This window comes from Moschus berezovskii, chromosome 27 (assembly GCF_049115385.1).
Source record: "Moschus berezovskii isolate FMDL1 chromosome 27, NW_MosBer_1.0, whole genome shotgun sequence".
In the NCBI taxonomy this organism is placed as follows: Eukaryota; Metazoa; Chordata; class Mammalia; order Artiodactyla; family Moschidae; genus Moschus; species Moschus berezovskii.
The window spans coordinates 38576707-38594839 of NC_142486.1; the positions used below are offsets into that span (position 1 = coordinate 38576707).

General features: G+C 58.8%; 2 protein-coding genes across 6 annotated transcripts in view; one reads left to right on the forward strand and one right to left on the reverse strand.

Moving 5' to 3' along the window:
• MGRN1 (mahogunin ring finger 1) overlaps positions 1-6014 on the reverse strand; it is a 40626-nt gene extending 34612 nt beyond the window's left edge. For 4 of the 5 annotated variants that reach the window (XM_055409402.2, XM_055409406.2, XM_055409400.2 and 1 more), the window contains exon 1: positions 610-859. In XM_055409402.2, coding sequence (XP_055265377.2) covers positions 610-697 — 88 coding nt within the window. In that variant the 5' untranslated portion in view covers positions 698-859. Of the gene's footprint in view, positions 1-609; positions 860-5317 lie in introns of those variants that run through there. The other variant, XM_055409405.2, reaches the window with a different exon arrangement.
• Positions 6015-6230: 216 nt separating this feature from the next.
• UBALD1 (UBA like domain containing 1) lies at positions 6231-11200 on the forward strand. The gene is made up of 3 exons (XM_055409414.2): positions 6231-6492; positions 9794-9856; positions 10110-11200. The coding sequence occupies exons 1-3, from the start codon at positions 6373-6375 to the stop codon at positions 10461-10463; spliced, it is 537 nt and encodes a 178-aa protein (XP_055265389.1). The 5' UTR covers positions 6231-6372; the 3' UTR covers positions 10464-11200.
• The last annotated feature ends 6933 nt before the right edge of the window (positions 11201-18133 follow it).

Sequence of the window (18133 nt, forward strand, 5' to 3'; positions counted from 1 at the left end):
TGCCTCCTTGTGCCCAGGCCCACTCCCCAGCGCCTACCCACCCACCCACTAAACACACCCGCCAGGTCACGGGAGAGCTAAGCCTCTGTCCAGGCGGGGCGGGAGACTGTACAGAACCCTGGCCCGGGTCTCCACACCGAGCCACCAAAGAAGACGAAAACCGGCGATAGAGTGATGTCGATCCCTTTGACAATGACCACTTTGTAAGCGCAAGCAAAGCGCCGGGCACGGGGTTAAGTCCTTGCCAGCTGCGCGCCCCAGAACCTCACCCCGGTCCTTGGGGAGGTTTCCTATAGAGTGTCTCCCGGGTGTGCAGCAGAGGGAGTGTGCAGCACGCAGGGGCGAACTGACTGACCCAAGGTCACCCGGCCGGGCCGCGGCAGTCAGCGCCGGACCGACCCTCGCCCCAGGGTCCGGGTGGAGGGCGCGTGGAGCCCCAGAGAAGGAAGCTACAGGGAGGGCCGCGGGGCCAAGCAGAGCCCCCAGTCCACCCTTCGTCGAGGGGCCCGCGCCCCGGCCCCGCCGCCCGCCCCGCGCGCTCCAGCCCGTGAGCTTCGCTGTCCGCGCCCGGGGCAGGGGCCCGGGGCCGGAGTCGGGGTGGCCACTCACCGGACTTTGGCGGGTAGCGATAGGCCGAGTTCGCTTGGATGTCGATGTCCTCCACGCCCGCGATGCGGCGGCTCAGGATGGAGCCCATGGTGAACCGGGGGCCGGGCCGAGGCTGGGGCGGCGGCGGCGGCGGCGGCGGCCTCACGCGGACATGGCCCGGACCAGGCCGCACGGACTCTCGCCCACGGCCGCGGGCGCACGGCCTCCCCGAGCCCCCACCCCCGGCTCGGCCCTGGGCCCGACGCCACGGCAGTCCTCCGCCCCCCGGGGCGCGAAGCACCTCGGGAAATGGAGTACCCTCGTCGCGGTGAGGGCCGAGCGGCGGCGTGGGAAGTCCGCCTGGGAACTACACTTCCCAGGAAGGTCCGCGCCCGGGCTCGCCGAGGTTGTTGACAAACGCTCCGGGACAAACCAAATGGACCTGAGTCCAGAGGGGAGAGACCATCAATCGCCCTGCAAACTATCCATCCCTTTGCATTCCAAAGCACAAGACTAACACCATAAGTATTTGGCTTTTTAACAATTTGTTCGTACATACACCTTTCGAGGAACCAACGCTTTCCATTTACTCCCTCTTTGAAATACTTCCCTGAGCTACCATGGTTCTCCCCACTTCCCAGGGTTTGATCTCCTGGCCCGGCCAGCAGAGGGCAGACCCTCACCTGCCACCCGGCAAAGAAGAGCTGGGGGTGGAACCCAAGATTGCTTGGAGGAGTGCCCACACAGGAAGCGAAGTATCTTTTCCCGAACTCAAGGCATCTCTCCGTCTCCACGTCCAGAACAATTATTTTGAAGACATCAAGTCCCCCGCAGAGGCAGTAAACCTCTCCCCATTTTAGTGACAGGGAAACTGAAGCACAAAGAAGAGAGGGCTTAAGGGTGCTTAAGCCAAGTTCAAAGAATCCAGGTTAGACCCTAACTGAACCGCCAAGGAATTCCCCAACTTTCTATTTGAATAAATACTTATAAATAAACAAAAAGAATCAGGGTTAGAGTTAAAGCCTCCTAACAGGTTGTAAGGTACCTTCCTGGCTTTTGATTGGCACAAAACTCTAAGCAGGCAAGTGAGGATCTGTTTTTACCAACTTTTCAGTTGAGAAACGGCTCTTCTGAGAAGAAAGTGGCTTCCCAAAACAAGCCTGTTCTATTAAGAAAGGAGCTGGGGGACTTCTGGTCGTCTGGTACCTAAGACACTGTGGTCCCAATGCAGGGGGCCTGGGTTCCATCCCTGGTCAGGAAACTGGATCCCATATAGTGCAACTAAGAGTTTGCATGCCTCAACTAAACACTACACATGCCTCAGTGTAGACTGAAAGATCCTGTGTGCCACAACCAAGACCCTGCACAGCCGAACAAATAAATTATATATTTATATATATGTATATGTATGAAGAAGCTAGGGAGGGCCGAGGCTGGCTAGGAGTCTTAGATGGTAAATGCACCACTGTCCACATTAAAGTGAGTCTTAACACCTTTCAGAACTCCAGAATCCAACCTTCTTATTTTCATGGGGCCTGGGAAGCCAAAAGTCAAAGGAAGTGAAGGACTTGTGTGGCTGTAAGGGAGAGTGCAGGTCTTGGGGGAGCCTGATCTAACTAACCTCTCTGCCGTCCAACCAAGAACCCCATTTACTGAGCAGCTACTATGTGCCAGATGTTGGTGTTTAACCCTATCCACGAATTCTCTGCTGTAGGTTCTATTTTCCTTCCCAATAAAACAGAAACAGGAACAGGAAAGAGGCTGGCAGAAGTGAAGTATCCCACTCAGTGCACACAGTAGATAAGTGGTAATAAAGCTGGAATTTGGACCAGGCCACTCCTTTTAATGTCACATTCCCCTGCCACCCCCAGCCCCCATCACCCAGACACAGGAATGCTCCAGTACCACATTTCTTGTCTCTTGCTCCCAGATGGGCCTGAAGATACCCCCACCCCATGCAACCATTTTTCCTTCACTTCAAATTTCTTTCTGTTGAATCACATAACACTGTTCAATCATATATACACAAACAGATAATACCAACACAGCATTCAATTGGTCAGTCTCCCTGCCTGCGGGGAGGGAAGGAGCGTACTGTGGTTTCTGATGTTCCCACTGACAAATAATTCTAATAGAAATGTCCTCCCTACAGATTGTGGCCAAGGCAGTCATTTCCATGGGCCGATATTGGATCAATTAAAACACTCCCCTCAATAGAGTTTTGGACTTCAGGTATATTTTTCTGCACTTATCCATGCCCCAGTGGGAGACAGGCACTTTCTGATTTGATACTGGTTCTACTATCAACATCTTGGCTGATTCATTTATTTACTCAACAAATATTTATCATGCAGCTACTATATGAAAAGCAGTGAGCCAGGCAAAGAGCCAGGCAATAGAGATTAAATGGTGAAACCACCAGATACAGAACATCTAGTGAGGAAACAGACACTAAAGGTGAGCAAATATATAAGTAAAATGCAATGGGTACTATAGGGGAGTGGCCTGAGGTGCAGTGAAATACCAGGAGAGACCTCCTATTGCTAGGGGAGTCAGGGAAGGTTTCTATGAGGAGGTGACATTTAAGCTAAGACTTGAAATACAAGGAAGAGCCAACCAGGCAAACTCTTGAGGGAGTGGGTCAGCCCGGGTTCCAGCCAAGGATAACCACCTGTGTAACGGCCCTGAGGCAGCAGGCCCTGAGAAGGTGAGTAAGATCGATGAGCTCAAAGGCCAGTGCAACTAGAATCTAGTAGGCATGGAGAGTTCAGGGACAGGGATCAGAGATCAGGCAGTGGCCACATCTCAAGGCTCCTCAGTTATTCAGGGATTTCCTGGTAGCTCAACTGGTAAAGAATCCCCCTGCAATGCAGGAGACCCCAGTTTGATTCCTGGGTCAGGAAGATCCATTGGAGAAGGGATAGGCTACCCACTCCAGGATTCTTGGGCTTCCTTGGTGGCTCAGCTGGTAAATAACCCACCTGCAATGCGGGAGGCCTGCGTTTGATCCTTGGGTTGGGAGGATCCCCTGGAGAAGGAAACCGCTACCCACTGTAGTATTTGCAAAGAGTTGGACACAACTAAGTCACTTTCACTTAGGCAGCATCTGGTCCTTTGAAACACAGAGGAAGACCCCAGCCACACTTCAGGGCCTCAGAGGGTAAGTGCCTCAAGCCCCTAGACTTCTCAAACCTTCTGAGGGTGCACGATCCCTGACTAATTCTAGGCACCCTATGGATGTCTGATAAATACATCTGTGGGGTGATTGAAAGAATGAACTTGGAGAGAAGGAGGCTGGGATCCTGGGCCTTCCATAAACTGGCAGTGCCAACTTTGAGCCTCCACCTCTCTAGAGCTCAGGTAAAAACAAGACACTGCCGGAAATGCCCTTTATACCGCCCTCCCCCCATCTACCGGCCCCAGCTGTCAGGCCCCATCTGAGCCTGCTAAGAAATCCAAAGTCCACTCTCTAGCCAGTCTGATCCTGGCTGAAAACAAGGTTGTTTTTTCCCTTCCCCACTGCCCCTTGGAAAACAAGTTGGCTGGGAGGGCCACAGCAGGCAGAAGTGGGGGCCACAGGGGGCAGAAGGATGACCTTTGCTCCTGTTGTCCCCACCTGCCCCACCCCAGCCAGCGGGCTGGCCTGGAAAAGTGCCTTCTGGGCTGGGCAAGTCTGGGCAAGTACCCGAATGGTGCTCAAATGAGAGTGAGGGAGGCATGGGGAGCTACTTCCTGCCTCTCTAAGCAATAAAAGTCCCCAGTGGGCCCTGCCAGGACAGCGCCCACCCTCCTGTGCCAGGAACGCACCTTGCTGGCCCACTGGGTGCCTGGTCTTCTCCACTGGCTCTGAACACTGTCAAGACTGTAAGGAGGTCTGGATCCCAGCCTCAGTTTCCTTATCTCTAAAATGGGGCTTGGGTTCCCTACAGTTGTCCAGATGGAAGCACAGAGGTGCTAGAAACTGTGTTCTAAGCACCACAGGCATTAATGCCCCAGAGCAGTCCTGGGAGAGCTATGAGGATTCTCCAAATCAGGAAACTGAAGCTCACAGCCCTCCATTTAGTCCAATTCTGCAAAAAGGCCCTGGGCAGGGACGGGTTCCCCTAGAACCAGATAACACCCAGAACATCGCTTAACCGTACTGGACCTCTCTACCACCATTCGGTATCCACACTGTTCAGCCACAGTGATTCTAATGCGGACAACGGATCAGATATACCAAAACCCCTCAATGGCCTTTAACCCGCCATCTCTAGGGCCTGTCCCTGATTCCTGAAGGCGCTTTTCACACTTGCAAATTCTACGCCTGTCCTAGGGACTATTGACACAGGTCCCACTCCACCCTAGACACCATCCAACCCTTCTACTAGTTCTCTGCACGCTTGGGGCCAGGTGAGAGCCAGACACAGAGTAAGGGCCCAATAGAGTTGCTCAACTAATGAAACTGGGTCCAGGCAGCGCGGGGAAATGGAATAAAGTCGATCAGAGCCGGAGCCACCGAACCCCCGGTCCCAGCTCCAAATACGCTGGGCCCCCTCCCCCACCCCCCGCACACCCGACCCGCGACTTCAACCGGAAACGGCGTGAGTGGAGCTGTAAACACAGCCCGCAACCCCCCACCCCCCGCGCTCTTCAGCCCCGCCCCCGCCCTCCACGTGATGCGCCCCCGCCCGTCCCTACCCAGTGCCCGCCCCCGCCGCTGCCTCATTGGGCAGGCAGCTTTGTTTACCTTATATGGCCAGGTCCTAACACCTCACGGCCATCCATTGGCCAAGGAGCGGCCTCACTCACTTGACGTCACTCGGGACTGAAAGATGCAAATAAACCGGAGCATCCTGGGAATGGAAGTTCGGCGGCCGCCCCGGAACTGGCTCCGAGCGGTCCTAGCACCCGCACACTAGGAGTCGAGATTTCCGGCCAAGAGCGCGAGATTTTACGTGGGAAAGTGAGAGTGTCGCGCGGAGGGGTGCCCTGGGGCTCCAGAGGCTGCGCACCTCCCCTGTCAGTCCTACCCTCAGCCCTTTTTCCAGCGTTCTTCAGGCCTCCTGTGCCTGGGCCAGCGTCGGGACAGGGAGGGAGGGACCAGCGTCATAAGTGGAAGATGCAGGCTTCCAGTCCACGGGTGTTGGGGAAGACTTGGAAGGCTCCCTGGAGGCGGTGAATAGAAGTAGAACCCTGAAGGGCAGATTCATTCATTCACTGAACAAGTACTTGTAGGTGCCTGATGGACAGGGAGGCCTGGCATGCTGTAGTCCGTGGGGTCGCAAAGAGTCGGACACGACTGAGCGACTAAACTGAACTGAGTGTGCCAGGCTTTCGGGGCCTTACGGCCCTGTGTTGATGATTTGTGTAAAAATAAGGCGCCTAGTCAACACGGAGGATGCCAACCACACTGGGGTTCGGGATCCTGGGGTCTTGGCCAGCGTTTGAGCCTGTGCACGGTCTGTAGCCCCCGCCTCCTGACCACCTCCCCCACCCCCCAAATCGGTGCACTCACGGCCTGGGCACGCGCCCGTCCAGCTTCTGCACACTAAGTAGGCGCCTAACACTCAGGACACACCCTCGGCCCGGCCCGGCCAGCACGCCCGGCAGAGCGCGGCGGAAGCGGCGCGGGACTACATCTCCCAGCATGCCGCCCGCGGCCCGGAGCGAGGCGAGGCTCGGTGAGTCAGAGCCGCACAGTAAATATTTGTATTAGCCGGAGCCGGCTCGCTAATGGTGGACGCGTGAGGCGGAGGAGAGCGCCGTGGCGGGAGACTGGAGCGGGCAGGCGGCGGCGGCGCCATGTCCGTGAACATGGACGAGCTCAAGCACCAGGTCATGATCAACCAGTTCGTGCTGACGGCCGGCTGCGCGGCCGACCAGGCGAAGCAGTTGCTGCAGGCGGCCCACTGGCAGTTCGAGGTGCGCGGCCGGGGCCCGGGGCGCGGGGTGTCCGTCCCGCGTGGCGGCGTGTGCTGTGGGGCGTGTGCGGGCGGATGTGGACACGTGCCGTGGCGCGCTCCGCCGGGGTCGGGCCCGCGCTCTCGGCCTCGGTGTCCCGGCTGCCGCGCGCCCCGGCGCCCGGGCCCCGGCGCGCACACGCGGCGTGCGGGTCTGGCCCAGCGGCGAGACCGCGACTACGCGGCCCCCGGAAACGCCGCCCGCGCGGGGTGGGCGGGAGGGGCGGCCTGCCCTCGCCAGGCCCAGAATCCCCGCCCCCCACCCCCTAGATTCCCCGGGCGATCGGCTTCCGGGGACCCCCTTTTTTGTTCGGTAACGGCCAGGGCGGGGCGGCGCTGAGGCCCCGACGGACAGTCGGCCCGGCAGCCGGAAGGAGGACGCCCGTGGCCTGGGCCGAACTGGGCCCTCGCCGCCCCCGCCTTGGAAGCTCTGAGCCCGCGGGTGGAGCCATCCCGTGTGTGTGGGTCTGAGGGTCTGCGTGCCCGGTGGGCAGCTTGGCGGCGCGTGTCCACGTACTTGTGCATTTGTATTTACGCACGCGCCACGCTACGTGTGGGCATGTTGGCGTCTGTGTGTGTAAACACGCAGTCCACCCCGCGGCGCGGGTGAGGGCTGTGTGCGCTCCGTGTACACACAGGTCACCGTTTTGCAGACGGTACTCAGGCGTGTGCACACATGGGTGTCCAGGTGGTGTGTCAGAGCCCCAAACGACAGCTAAGGGTGTGATCTGTGTACCCCGCTCCGGAGGCGTATCCAGGTGCCCTCCTGTCCTGGCTCCCGAATCTGCCTGCATAGCGCACGGCTTGGTGTACACGGCTCAGTAGCTTTCGGCCAGCTGGGCGGGAGGTGGGGCTGCCCCAGCCTGGCCCCCACCTCCACAGGCCTCCCTGCCCCATAGAGCACTAGTGCCCAGGGCTTGTGCTGCCAAAAGGCCACCTGGCCTTCCCAACTCAGCTGCCCCAGAAATAACCCGGGATGGTATCTGGGGAGGAGGCCAGAGCCCCTTGAGCTCCACCCCTCACAGGTGTAAGGTCACAGTCTCAGTCTGTAGAGCCTGTCCCCAGCCTGGGCTGGGGAGCCTGGTTTCTAGATGGGAAGCCAGCTCAGGGAAGGTACTCCTGGCCAGAGGAGGGACAGGGAGCCTGGGGGCTGTGGAGTTCAGCTTCCTGGGGGGTGGGACAGAGATCATAATTCCTACCCCAAGGTTGGGACAGTATGGGGAGGCGGTGGCCTGTTCAATCAAAGGAATCCTTGCTCACTTTCCCACCAGAGATCTCAGGGGGACCTGAGAGCTAATCCTGGGGTGGTCCTCACATCACAAGATGGGACACTGCTCACTCTTTCTGGTCAGGTCCCACCCTGCGGCCTCAGTTTCCTTCGCTGTACCTGGGGGCCAGGAGCTGTGAGCTGACCTCCGAGGAGTGCATGGGCAGCCCCCCTTCCCAGCCCGGCAGCCCCACCCTGCAGGAAGCTTCCTAATCTAGAGCTGGATGTGGCAAAACTTGCAAAACCACATTCATGGTAGTTTGCTGGAGTCCCACATCTGCATACACGTCCCCACCTCGGGCTGGGTGGGCAGGTGTCCGGTGGGAAGCTGCCCTGCCCACAGAGCTTGGCACCTGCCGGCAGTCACTTGGGGTTGGTGTCTCCTGGTCACTGGAATTGAAAATGTATCTTTGAAGATTAAAATGCCTGGGGAAACTCTGGCCTCAGGACGGGCAGGAACAGCTTGCAGACTGGGGGGCTTTGATGGCCTCCACGGTACACGTCCTAGGCTCCCCGAATCTCAGCTTCACCATGTGTAAAGTGGGGACTTGGTTAGTAGGGAGGTTCACTTAGGGTAAAAATGGGGTGTGAACATCTAATCCTTAGGTCTTTGTAGGAGTGAGTGGGGTTCCTTGCCTCCACCTCCCACTCTGTGCCCTCCACCCCTGGCTGGCAGCCACTTGGGCTGAGGGCTGGCCCAGCAGGAGGCCTGTTTTGGGGTCATATTCTCTGTAATTCAGGTGTTAATGGGGACAGAAGGCTGCTGGGGGAGGGGGACCTGTGTGCTTTAAGTTTGGGGGTGCTCTAGGAAGGCAGGAAAAGGGCAGCCACCTCTCTCTGGAATGCTCACACACTGCAGCTGCCTGTGGAGCTGCCGCTGGGGAGGAATGGGTTGGTGTCCCTTGGGGCTCCTGGCCAGGGAGGTGTCACAAGGAGGTGCTTGGAGATCGAGGCATTCTCCCCCTGCCCCCAGCTCCCACACCCCATTTGGGGATGTTGGGGTAGGGCGTCTCCAACAGGAAATTCCCAGAATAATTCATTTGAATTTACTCTAGTAATAAAACCCCTAGGGTAAGCCTGGGAGCCAGGCTGGGTTTTCTGGGTGTGTTGGGAGTGGGGGAGGGGGCTGACTACGCTGGGCTGCAGTGGGCGGGGAGCCCGAAGGGGGCGGCATGGAGGGCAGAGCTGCCGCAGACCCTTCACATACTTAACGGGTTCCCTCACCCTGCACTTTCGCAAGAGCAGCTGGTTCCCTTATTTTCCTGGACGCCTGTCCTGCAAGGGGCCGAATCAGGACACACCAGTACCAGAGGCCACTGCCCTGGGGGCCCAGCCCCCCAGGGCCACTCCAGGAGCTGGTTTGACCCGGAGCGGCCGCCCACCCCCTTTCCCACCCACTTCTCACAGTCCTGGGCACGAACCCCACTGCGACCTTCCTCTTGCTCCACCAGTTTGCGGGAGCAGCAGACAACTGGATAGGAGTGAGAAACCCACAGCATACTACTTAATCCCAGCCCGGCCTGGGGACCTCAGGAGCACTGCTGCCAGGAAGGGAGGCTGCCAGCCTCCTAGTCCAGTGTCCCTTTGGTGCTGAAGGAGAAACCGAGTCAGGGCAGGGTCCCTTGGCTAGCCCAGGAGAGGAGCGGTGGGTTACAGGCTCTCAACATCAGGGTGCCTTTGGCATCCTCTGGTTCATAGACAAGGAAACTGAAACTCAGGAAGAAGTAAGGACTTGCCACCCATGGAGTTGGTGACTGTAGGGCCAGAGTCTCCTGGAGCCCTTTCCTCATGAGACAGGCCCTCACATCACTCATGGTGACGAAAGCAGGTAAGCTGGAAGCACCTGGCAGCCAGCTTGCAGGCAGTGTCCTGAGGGTCCTCCCCGCCCACCAGCCCAGGGCTCCACAGCACCTCTCTTGGTGGTGGCGAGAGTCGAGGAAGGCCAGGCCAGGGCCACTGGGGTCCTGAGGGTAAGCGCGCGCCTTTTTTCCTACAGACGGCCCTCAGCGCCTTTTTCCAAGAGACCAACATCCCCTACAGCCACCATCACCACCAGATGGTAAGTGTTCCTTGCAGCCCCAGGGGCATCCCTGCCGGACTCTGCCAGTTTGGGGGGTTCGGTGGGGGAGTAGCTGCCCAGGCTTGAGGAAGGAGCCGCTGGAAGGGACTCCTGGGAGCCGGGCAGCAGGCGGTATGGGCACCGCTCCGCGCCTCTGTGAGCTCCGGGCTTGGGGGCCGCCCGGGGGTGGGGTGCACTGGGGAAGGGGCCCTTCTGGAAGGGGCACTCACCCCCATCCCGCTTCCCCCCACAGATGTGCACTCCTGCCAACACCCCCGCCACGCCCCCCAACTTCCCCGACGCCCTCACCATGTTCTCCCGCCTCAAGGCCTCCGAGAGCTTCCACAGCGGAGGCAGCGGCAGCCCGATGGCCGCCACGGCCACCTCGCCGCCGCCGCACTTCCCGCTCACCACCACCGGCAGCTTCGCGGCGCCCGGCTGGCCGGCCGCGGCCTCACCCCCAGGGGGTGCACAGCACCACCAGCCGCCGCAGCCGCCCCTGTGGACTCCGGCCCCCCCTTCCCCGGCGTCAGACTGGCCGCCCCTGGCCCCGCAACAGGCCGCCTCGGAACCCAGGGCCCACCCCGCCATGGAGGCCGAGAGATAAGGGAGGCCCCTCCCCCCTCCCGGAGGCCAGGGCCCCGTGGGGCGGGGGAGAGGACGTCTCTGCGGGCCCCCTTCACCCTCCTCTGTCTGCACCCCTTTTCCCCGGAGCTCTGGAGGGGAGAGACCGGACCCTCGAGCCAGCCCACAGGCTACCCGCACGCGTGCCCGGTGGCGGAGGCCTGTGGCGCCCCGCTTCCATGGATTCGGTTTCGAGTCACCTGGGTGCTGGTGGACAGATGCTCAGAGAACAAGCAGCCTTCCCCAGAGGACTCGCCCGCCCTGCCCCGCCGGCCCCGGGGACAGCGGAGCATCGCCACGCCGCAGACTCCGCCGGCTCCTGCCTTGGAGCTCCCCTGGGCCGGCAGGCCTGGATCCCCACCCTTGGGAACGCAGAGCCTTCTCCGCATGTGTGCGTGTAGCTGTGTCTGTGTATTTATACGTATGTCGCTCTTCAAGAAGCAACCTAGTTTATGGGGCAGCTGGACTTTGCATGTTAGAGTGAGCCCCCCTCGCCCGCCGCCCCTCCCCCCAGGGCCCTGCGCCTCTCCCCTGCTCCCTGGGCAGCCAGCCTTGCTCTTCCCTGCAGAGAAAAGGATTGTGGGAAACTCCAGGACTCTTCCCACCCATCCCCCAGCGCCTGCCTGCTGGGGCTGCCTGCATGCCTCCCCAGAGCCCGGGGGTACCCCATCCCCAGTTCCTTTCCCTCTTTTAACAAAGGAGAAGAAAGTTCCAAACCACTACCAGGCTCTGTGGTCGTGCCTCATATCCTAAGCTTTGCTGCCAGTTGGCTCCAGGTGGAGGGGGAGGGTGCCAGCGGAGCCCAGAGCAGAGGCCAACCCCCTAGTCCTGCCTGGCTCCACACTGCTCCTGTCTGTCGCTGTCTTTTCAACCACAACGTGCTCCGGAATCTTCCTGCCCACCCCAGGCTTTTCCCATGAAGTTAGTTCCTGCCCTGTGTTCCTAGAACCCCTGCCTTTGTCTGCTCACCCTTCCCCCTGTCCGACTGGACAGATCCCGACCTCCAGGGCTAACAGCTGCCTTCCGGTCTGCCTGGGTTTCACACAAGGACTTTTGCTGTCTTTAGGGCCCCAGTGGCCAGTTGCAGGCTGGACCCTCAGCCCCACCTCCAGCAGCCAGGCTGGGTAGGGCAGGGCCATTCCTTGGGGGAGGCACAGGCCACAGCCCCCGTGGTAAGATAGTAGGCATGGATGCAGAGCTGGTGGGCCAGCAACAGGGACCAGATGAGGCTGGGCAGAGTCCAAGACCCAGCTCAAACCTTTGGTTGCCAAGGAGACAAACCACTCTGGGACAACAGACAGTGGATCCCCGGCTGCTCCCACACCAGGCTGGGCAGGCACCAACTCCTCTAAGCGAGAAGCCGGGCACGACTCTGCCCTGGGCAGCCTGTACCAGGGAAGGGTGGGCATCCCTGGGGCAGCTTTGGGAAAAGGCAGCCTAGACCCTGCACCCCTTGGTGAAGCTGGAACTTGCGGGAGTAAGGGGGTGTGGGCCCCTGCAGATGGTCACCAGTGGCCTGACTCCCTAATCAGGAGGCCTATCCCATTCAGCCCATTGGACAGTGCCTGGGGGTGGAGAGTTCTTTTCCGGAAGATTTTCCTGGCAGGCGCCTCAGAACCTGCCAGCAGCAGCCCCGCTCCTGCTCCCCGGGGTAACCACACTGCCACGCCCGTTGCTGCCCTGTTGGCACCTGGACAGTCTCTGTGAATCACTGGAGGCCCCCACTGGTCACAGGACTGACTGCAGCACCCCCGCTGCAGCTGTTGCTTGTGTCCTCACCTTGAAGCCCACCCTTTTAATGGCCTTCAGGCGGGGGAGGGCACAACTCTGCCTATGGAGAGAGAGAGGAGGCTGTCTTGAGCTCCTGAACCTTCACTGCAGCTCTTTCATCCTTTTGGAGGGAAGATAGTTCTCAGGAAGCTGCCACACCCCTTTCCGAGTGTAGGAAAAACGTGCAGAGGCAATGAAGTGCTTCTGGGGGTGAGTGTGAGCTCCCCAGTGGACAGACTGAGGCAGCCATACCCACTGGAGCCACGGGAGAGGTTGCACAGTCCAGAATGTTCACTCAGGCTCCCCACCCCCAGGCTGGCCTTGGAGTGGCCCGTGGGAACTACACCCTCACTCCTCAAAAGTGTGGTCACCAGACCAGCCGGGTCCCATGGGAGCTTGTCAAAGATGCGGGACCTCTCTAACCCCAGCCCAGACCTGAATAAGAATCTGCTTCTAACAGGATCCTCACGTGCCCCGTGGACATTCAAGGGTGAGAATGTCCCAACCTGACCAAGCCCACTTCTGTCTCCAGAGGCCACCGGGGGCCAGGCCTGGAGGCCCCAGAAGGAGGTCCTGGAAGGACTTAAGTTTCCTGTAGATGCAGCTTTTCCAGCGTAGGCACTCCGGATACTGGGGCATCCTATGCAGCACCCCTGACCCCTTTCCACGAGTTCGAACCAGTAGCAGCGTCCAGTTAGGACAACTGGAAGTGTCTGCAGGCAAAGTCGCCCCAGCAGAGACCTGCAGGACCTCCGGGGAGCCCCCTGGGGTCCCACAGCATTGGTTTCTGGGGTGGGGTCCTGACAATTCAGTTTTAAACATTCCCCAGGGCATTAGTGATCAACTTGTGAATGTACTAAAAACCGTTCATAGACTTTAAAAAGGTAAACTACGGCACATCACTTATAGCTGTTCATAGCTGTTCTTGAAGCAGCTTCCAGGTGACAAGCCCCTCGTGGCAACCGGGAGCCCACTAGACTTGTGACCCTCCAACCTGTAGAGCACAAGTGTCCCCTGCGTGCTTGAGGAGGAGGGCCCAGGAATCTGATTTCTAAAAGGGCCCTGGACACGGTGGGAACCAGAGCAGGAAGGAGTGGAGGGCGGGGCTGGAGCTTTCCACCAGTGCCCAGGCCCTGCCAGGTGTGCTGGAAGCCCCACACACACCCTCCTTCCTACTCCCCTGAGCACTTCCCAGACAGGCAAAGGGCTGCAAAACGGGGTGGGAAACGCGAGGGGAGGCAGAGGTGGGCCCACGTAGATGTCAAGCACCCTGGACGGAACTCAAGGGCAACACAGAACCTGGAATTTCAATTCCCCCAAGCCTGGAAGCTCAGACAGTAACCACCTCCCACCACACGTTCAAGTGTAAACTGACTAAAATGCAAAGATGAGGTACAAACGGAACAGTCACATTTACAGCCATTCTTAGCTGTCCGTTTCGGCACTTCCTGGGAGCCGCCTCAGGAACACATGAAGACCAGCCTCTGGGCTTCATCACCACCCACCTGACCACCAGACTTGAGCTCCATCACTTTGTTTCCAAAAATTCCACTCCGAAAACACCATTTGCATCCCAGAGGTTCTTGGGAAGAATGTGATTGGAGCTCTCCTTTCTGAAGAGGAGACGTGACTGCAGATGGGCATGGAGGCCTGGCCTCCCCATGTGACTTGACGTGGGTGGGCCCTGTTGTTTAATGATTATGCATGCATGCAAAGCCACTTCAGTCATGTCCGACTCTGCGACCCCATGGACTCTAGCCCACCAGGCTCCTCTGTCCATGGGATTCTCCAGGCAAGAATACTGGAGTGGGTTGCCATGCCTTCCTGATCTTCCGACTCAGGGATCAAACCCGCGTAGCTCATGTCTTCTGCATTAGTAGGTGGGTTCTTTATCAACAGCGCCTCCTGGGAAGCCCGTTAAATGATCTGGCATGGCTATCTTAAGGGTTTTCAGACTCGGAGGCCCCTGGTGTGTGCCGTTGGGCTCAATTTGTCAGCCAGTACTCTAAAATCAGTTTACATGAAAAGCTCCACTTCCGGCTTACCTTGGATGTTTGTCACATCTGGCCCAAGTTCGCTTAAGGCCACAGATGGTTGAAGTTGACCCATTATGGCAGGGACGCCTCCCAGCCTGGCCCTGGTTGACCAGCCACTCCTCTGGCCACCATGGTGGCTGCGTCCACCTCACACCTCAGGTCAGCTGGCATCTCTGAAGATTTGCTCTTCCCCAGGAGCATCTGTGAAAGTAGATGTCCTGCTCTGTGGGGGGAGGGGGGACCGGAGGGGTGAATGGAGGCTCTGAAACGCTTTCTGTGGGCAGGCCTCTTCAGCCTCTTTCAGAGCTGTGAAGAGAAGGGCTTGTTCTGAGATTCCCCTGGATGGAGGCAGACATTCAGGGCCCCTGAGAACACTGTGGCTGAAGCAGAAAACCACGCGGCTCTCAAGACTGTCCCCCCAGCCCGGCGGCCGGCAGGGCCCCTGTGGCCCTGGAGGTCTCTGAGGGTCTTTTCATAGCCAGACTCCTCTGAGGACAGATGAGGGCTTTGACTCCAGTTCCTCCTGGTGTCTGTGTCGGGGAGGCCGCCCGGGTTGGCCAAAAGGAGATCTTTTGAGGCAAGGGCTATTTCCAGTTCCTGCATTTGGAAAGGTCTCTGGTTGCTTAGCCGCAGTTGATGTTTGGGAAATATATGTATTTCAAGTAAGTCTTAGAAGAACGCAGCTCTTTTAGGGGTGTAAGCGTGCTTGGTCCTGCTGGGGAGGGTGGGGGAGGGCCCATTCCCTGGATGGCCGAGGCCTGTCGGCAGCCCAGCACAAGGCACCAGGAGCCTGCTGGCAGAGTTCTGCTCGGCTTTCTGGCCGTTTCTCATCTCCTGGGAAATATGAGGTGCAAATATTGGGGGAGGGCTCATTTTCTATGGATCTGTGGAAAGTTGAGAGCAAGAGGAATGGGAGAGAGAAGAGAAGCCCTTCTCTGGAGGTTGTGTGTGTTTTTGGAGGGTCTCTGCCTAAAGATCTCAAATCCATGGAAAGTCAGGGCTCAAGCCAGCCAAGGGAGTGGTGCCGGGGAGACTCATGTGCCACTAAGACGTCCCTGCACAGAAGGTCTTCCCTCCGATGCCCCCTGGTGGCCTGCTTTGGGGTCCTGAAAGTGAAAATCCCTCAGCTGTGTCTGACTCCTGTGACCCCATGGACTGCACAGTCCATGGAATTCTCCGGGCCAGAACACTGGAGTGGGTAGCGTTTCCCTTCTCCAGGGGATCTTCCCACGTTGCAGGTGGGTTCTTTACCAGCAGAACCACGAGGGGGGTCCTGGTGGTGCCTTTTCCAAGGCACACCATCTTGTTTGGGACACACGCTTGCTCTCGTCAGTGCGTGCCTTAGGGTTAGTGGGTCTGTGGTCTCTGAAAGGAAGAGAACCTCCAGTGACCCATTCATTTGTATTGGTGGACTGTGGGGCTGGGTTTGGGGTACAGAGCAGTCACCATGCAACACCCCTAGGTAGGACCCTCTGCTTGGCCAGAGCCTTCTCATCTGTGCCCCTCATGCCAGGCCAGCCCGCGTACCTCCCTCTTCACAGGGCTGATTCATCTCAGTCTATTTTCTTTTGGCCACACCTCAAGGCTTTGGGGATCTTAGTTCCCCGACCAGGGACTGAACCTGGAACCTTTGGCAGTGAAAGCCTGGAGTCCTAACCACTGGGCCTCCAGGGAGGCAAGTTTTAATGTACTTTCTTCACAGCAACAACACCATTAAAATAGCCATTATGGGGAATTTGCATTCCTGAAATATTGAAACCTAGCAAATGTTTTCATAAACAATTTTGTTTTTTGGTGCACCACACAGCTTGTGGGATTTAAGTTCCCCAACCAGGGATTGAACCCAGGCTTTTGGCAGTGAAAGTCTGGAGTCCTACCCACTGGCCCACCAGGGAATCCCCTCATCTGAGTCTTAAAACAGAAAGTTCCAGGGATCCCCCTTCACTCAAAGGCAGACCAGGACAGTTGGTCATGCTACTCCTTGTCCAGCCTGGCCCAGCCAGGAACTGTGGTCCCCCAGCAGAAGAGGCGATGGGACGCAGGGCATTCAAAAGTGCCCCCTCTACTGACCCCACCCCCAGTTTCACCCACTCCCCAAGCACCTTCCCTTGCTGGGGGGTGGGCACCCTGCTGAGCATCGGCCCACCCCCGAGGAGGAAGTGCAGCACCGCCCTCCAGCTGCCAAGGCCAGCAGGTCCCCTGCCCCCGGAGGCTGGAACAGGGCAGCGGGGGTTCTGCCCTTCTCTTTGGCAAGGATTCTGCCTCCAGCTCCGGCCTGGGATCAGGCCAAAGGCTGGCTTCCCCACCAGCCCCCAGAGAGGACAGAACTGTCATCTTCAAGACTGCTCCCATCTGGCTGCAGGGGGGCTCACCGCCCACCCCCCCAACCTTCCCAAGCACCCAGGAGACCTGTCCCTAGGCACATGGTTACCCAGGGCCCTACCTGGTTCACCCCTCCATCCTTGGGCTGCAGGAGCCCACTCAAGCACTGACTCCATCGGTAAATCGGAAAAATGGGCTGGAAGGAGGCTACCAGGGGCTGAGAGAGCAGGGCTTGGCTGCTGTGAGTCCCCACGGTTGAGGTGGCAGGAGACAAGCCTGACAACACCTGGCTCGGGTGCTTCCCCAGGGCCCCCACCTCTCCTCTGGCCTGAGCCCAGGCCACACGGGAGAGGTGTTGGAAGTTGGGCTCCTCACACCGGTGTGCTGCATCCAGGAAGCACGGCCTCCTGGGCAGGTGGCTGGAGAGCGGAGGGCTTACCGTGTGAGCCTGGGTAAGTCACACCATGGCCTCTGCCCCTGCTGTGCCCACCACTCAGGGGCTGTACGGGGCACTGTGCCACGGGGGCGTGTGTGATGGGGCAGGGGACGGCTGTCATGATTCTCTGTGGAGACTCAGCCCCAGTGGGGTGCTGGCCAGAGTGGGGCTGACAGGCCTACCCACCCATGTGGGATGGGCAAGGCCAGCCACCGCAGAGGGCATGGGGCCAGCCACCCTCATCCACAGTCAGAAAAGTAAAAGGTTTTATTCTGGGGAGAAGCTAATAAAAATACTCATCGCTGCTATGGGGGTGGGGCCAGGGCTGCACTGGCCGGTGTCCCCCAAGGCGGCGTAGGTCACAGGGCTCAGGAAATGCTCGGCTTCATTTGGATGCAGTCCTCAGAGAAAGAAAAAAGAAGTCAGGTCCAGGAGTGGGTGCATGGGAGGGGAGGCAGGGCTGGGGGACCACTGTGGGTGGGGGGGGGTAGGCATGCAGCACCCAGGACACCTTTGGCCACCAGTCCAGAGGATCTTCTGCCATGCCAGCACCCTGACACCCCCAGGGTGGATCCCCAGGGCAGCTTACCACCCCCCATCCCACTCCCGACTCGCTCCACCACTCCAAGGGGCCTCTGATGGATGCGAGGGGGAGGTGTACCCCAAAACCAGGCTGAAGGAAGCTGTTTTTTTAGGCTTTGTGGAATGTGACAGAGTGTCAGGAAGCATACAAAGGGTAGAGGGTGCAACTGGACAACCTAGGGGTGGAAAGGGAGAAACAGCCAAACTGAGAGGGAGAAGCGTGTGTGCTCAGTCACTTCAGTCATGTCCGACTTTGTGCGACCCTTTGGACTATAGCCTGCCAGGCTCCTCTGTCCATGGGACTCTCCAGGCAAGAATACTAGAGTGGGTTGCCATGCCTTCCTGCAGGGGGTCTTCCTGACCCAGGCATCGAACTTGTGTCTTGTACATCTCCTGCACTGCAGGTGGAATCTTTACTGCTGAACCACCAGGGAAGCCAGAGAGGGAGAAGGGGAACCAATAAACCATCCAGGGACTTCCTTGGTGGTCCAGTGGTTAAGACTCTGC

Coding starts and splice junctions, on each gene's coding strand:
- UBALD1 (XM_055409414.2), top strand. CDS start 6,373: ATGTCCGTGAACATGGACGAGCTCAAGCACCAGGTCATGATCAACCAG. Junction 6,493..9,793: donor CGGCCCACTGGCAGTTCGAG/GTGCGCGGCCGG, acceptor TTTTTCCTACAG/ACGGCCCTCAGCGCCTTTTT. Junction 9,857..10,109: donor GCCACCATCACCACCAGATG/GTAAGTGTTCCT, acceptor TTCCCCCCACAG/ATGTGCACTCCTGCCAACAC.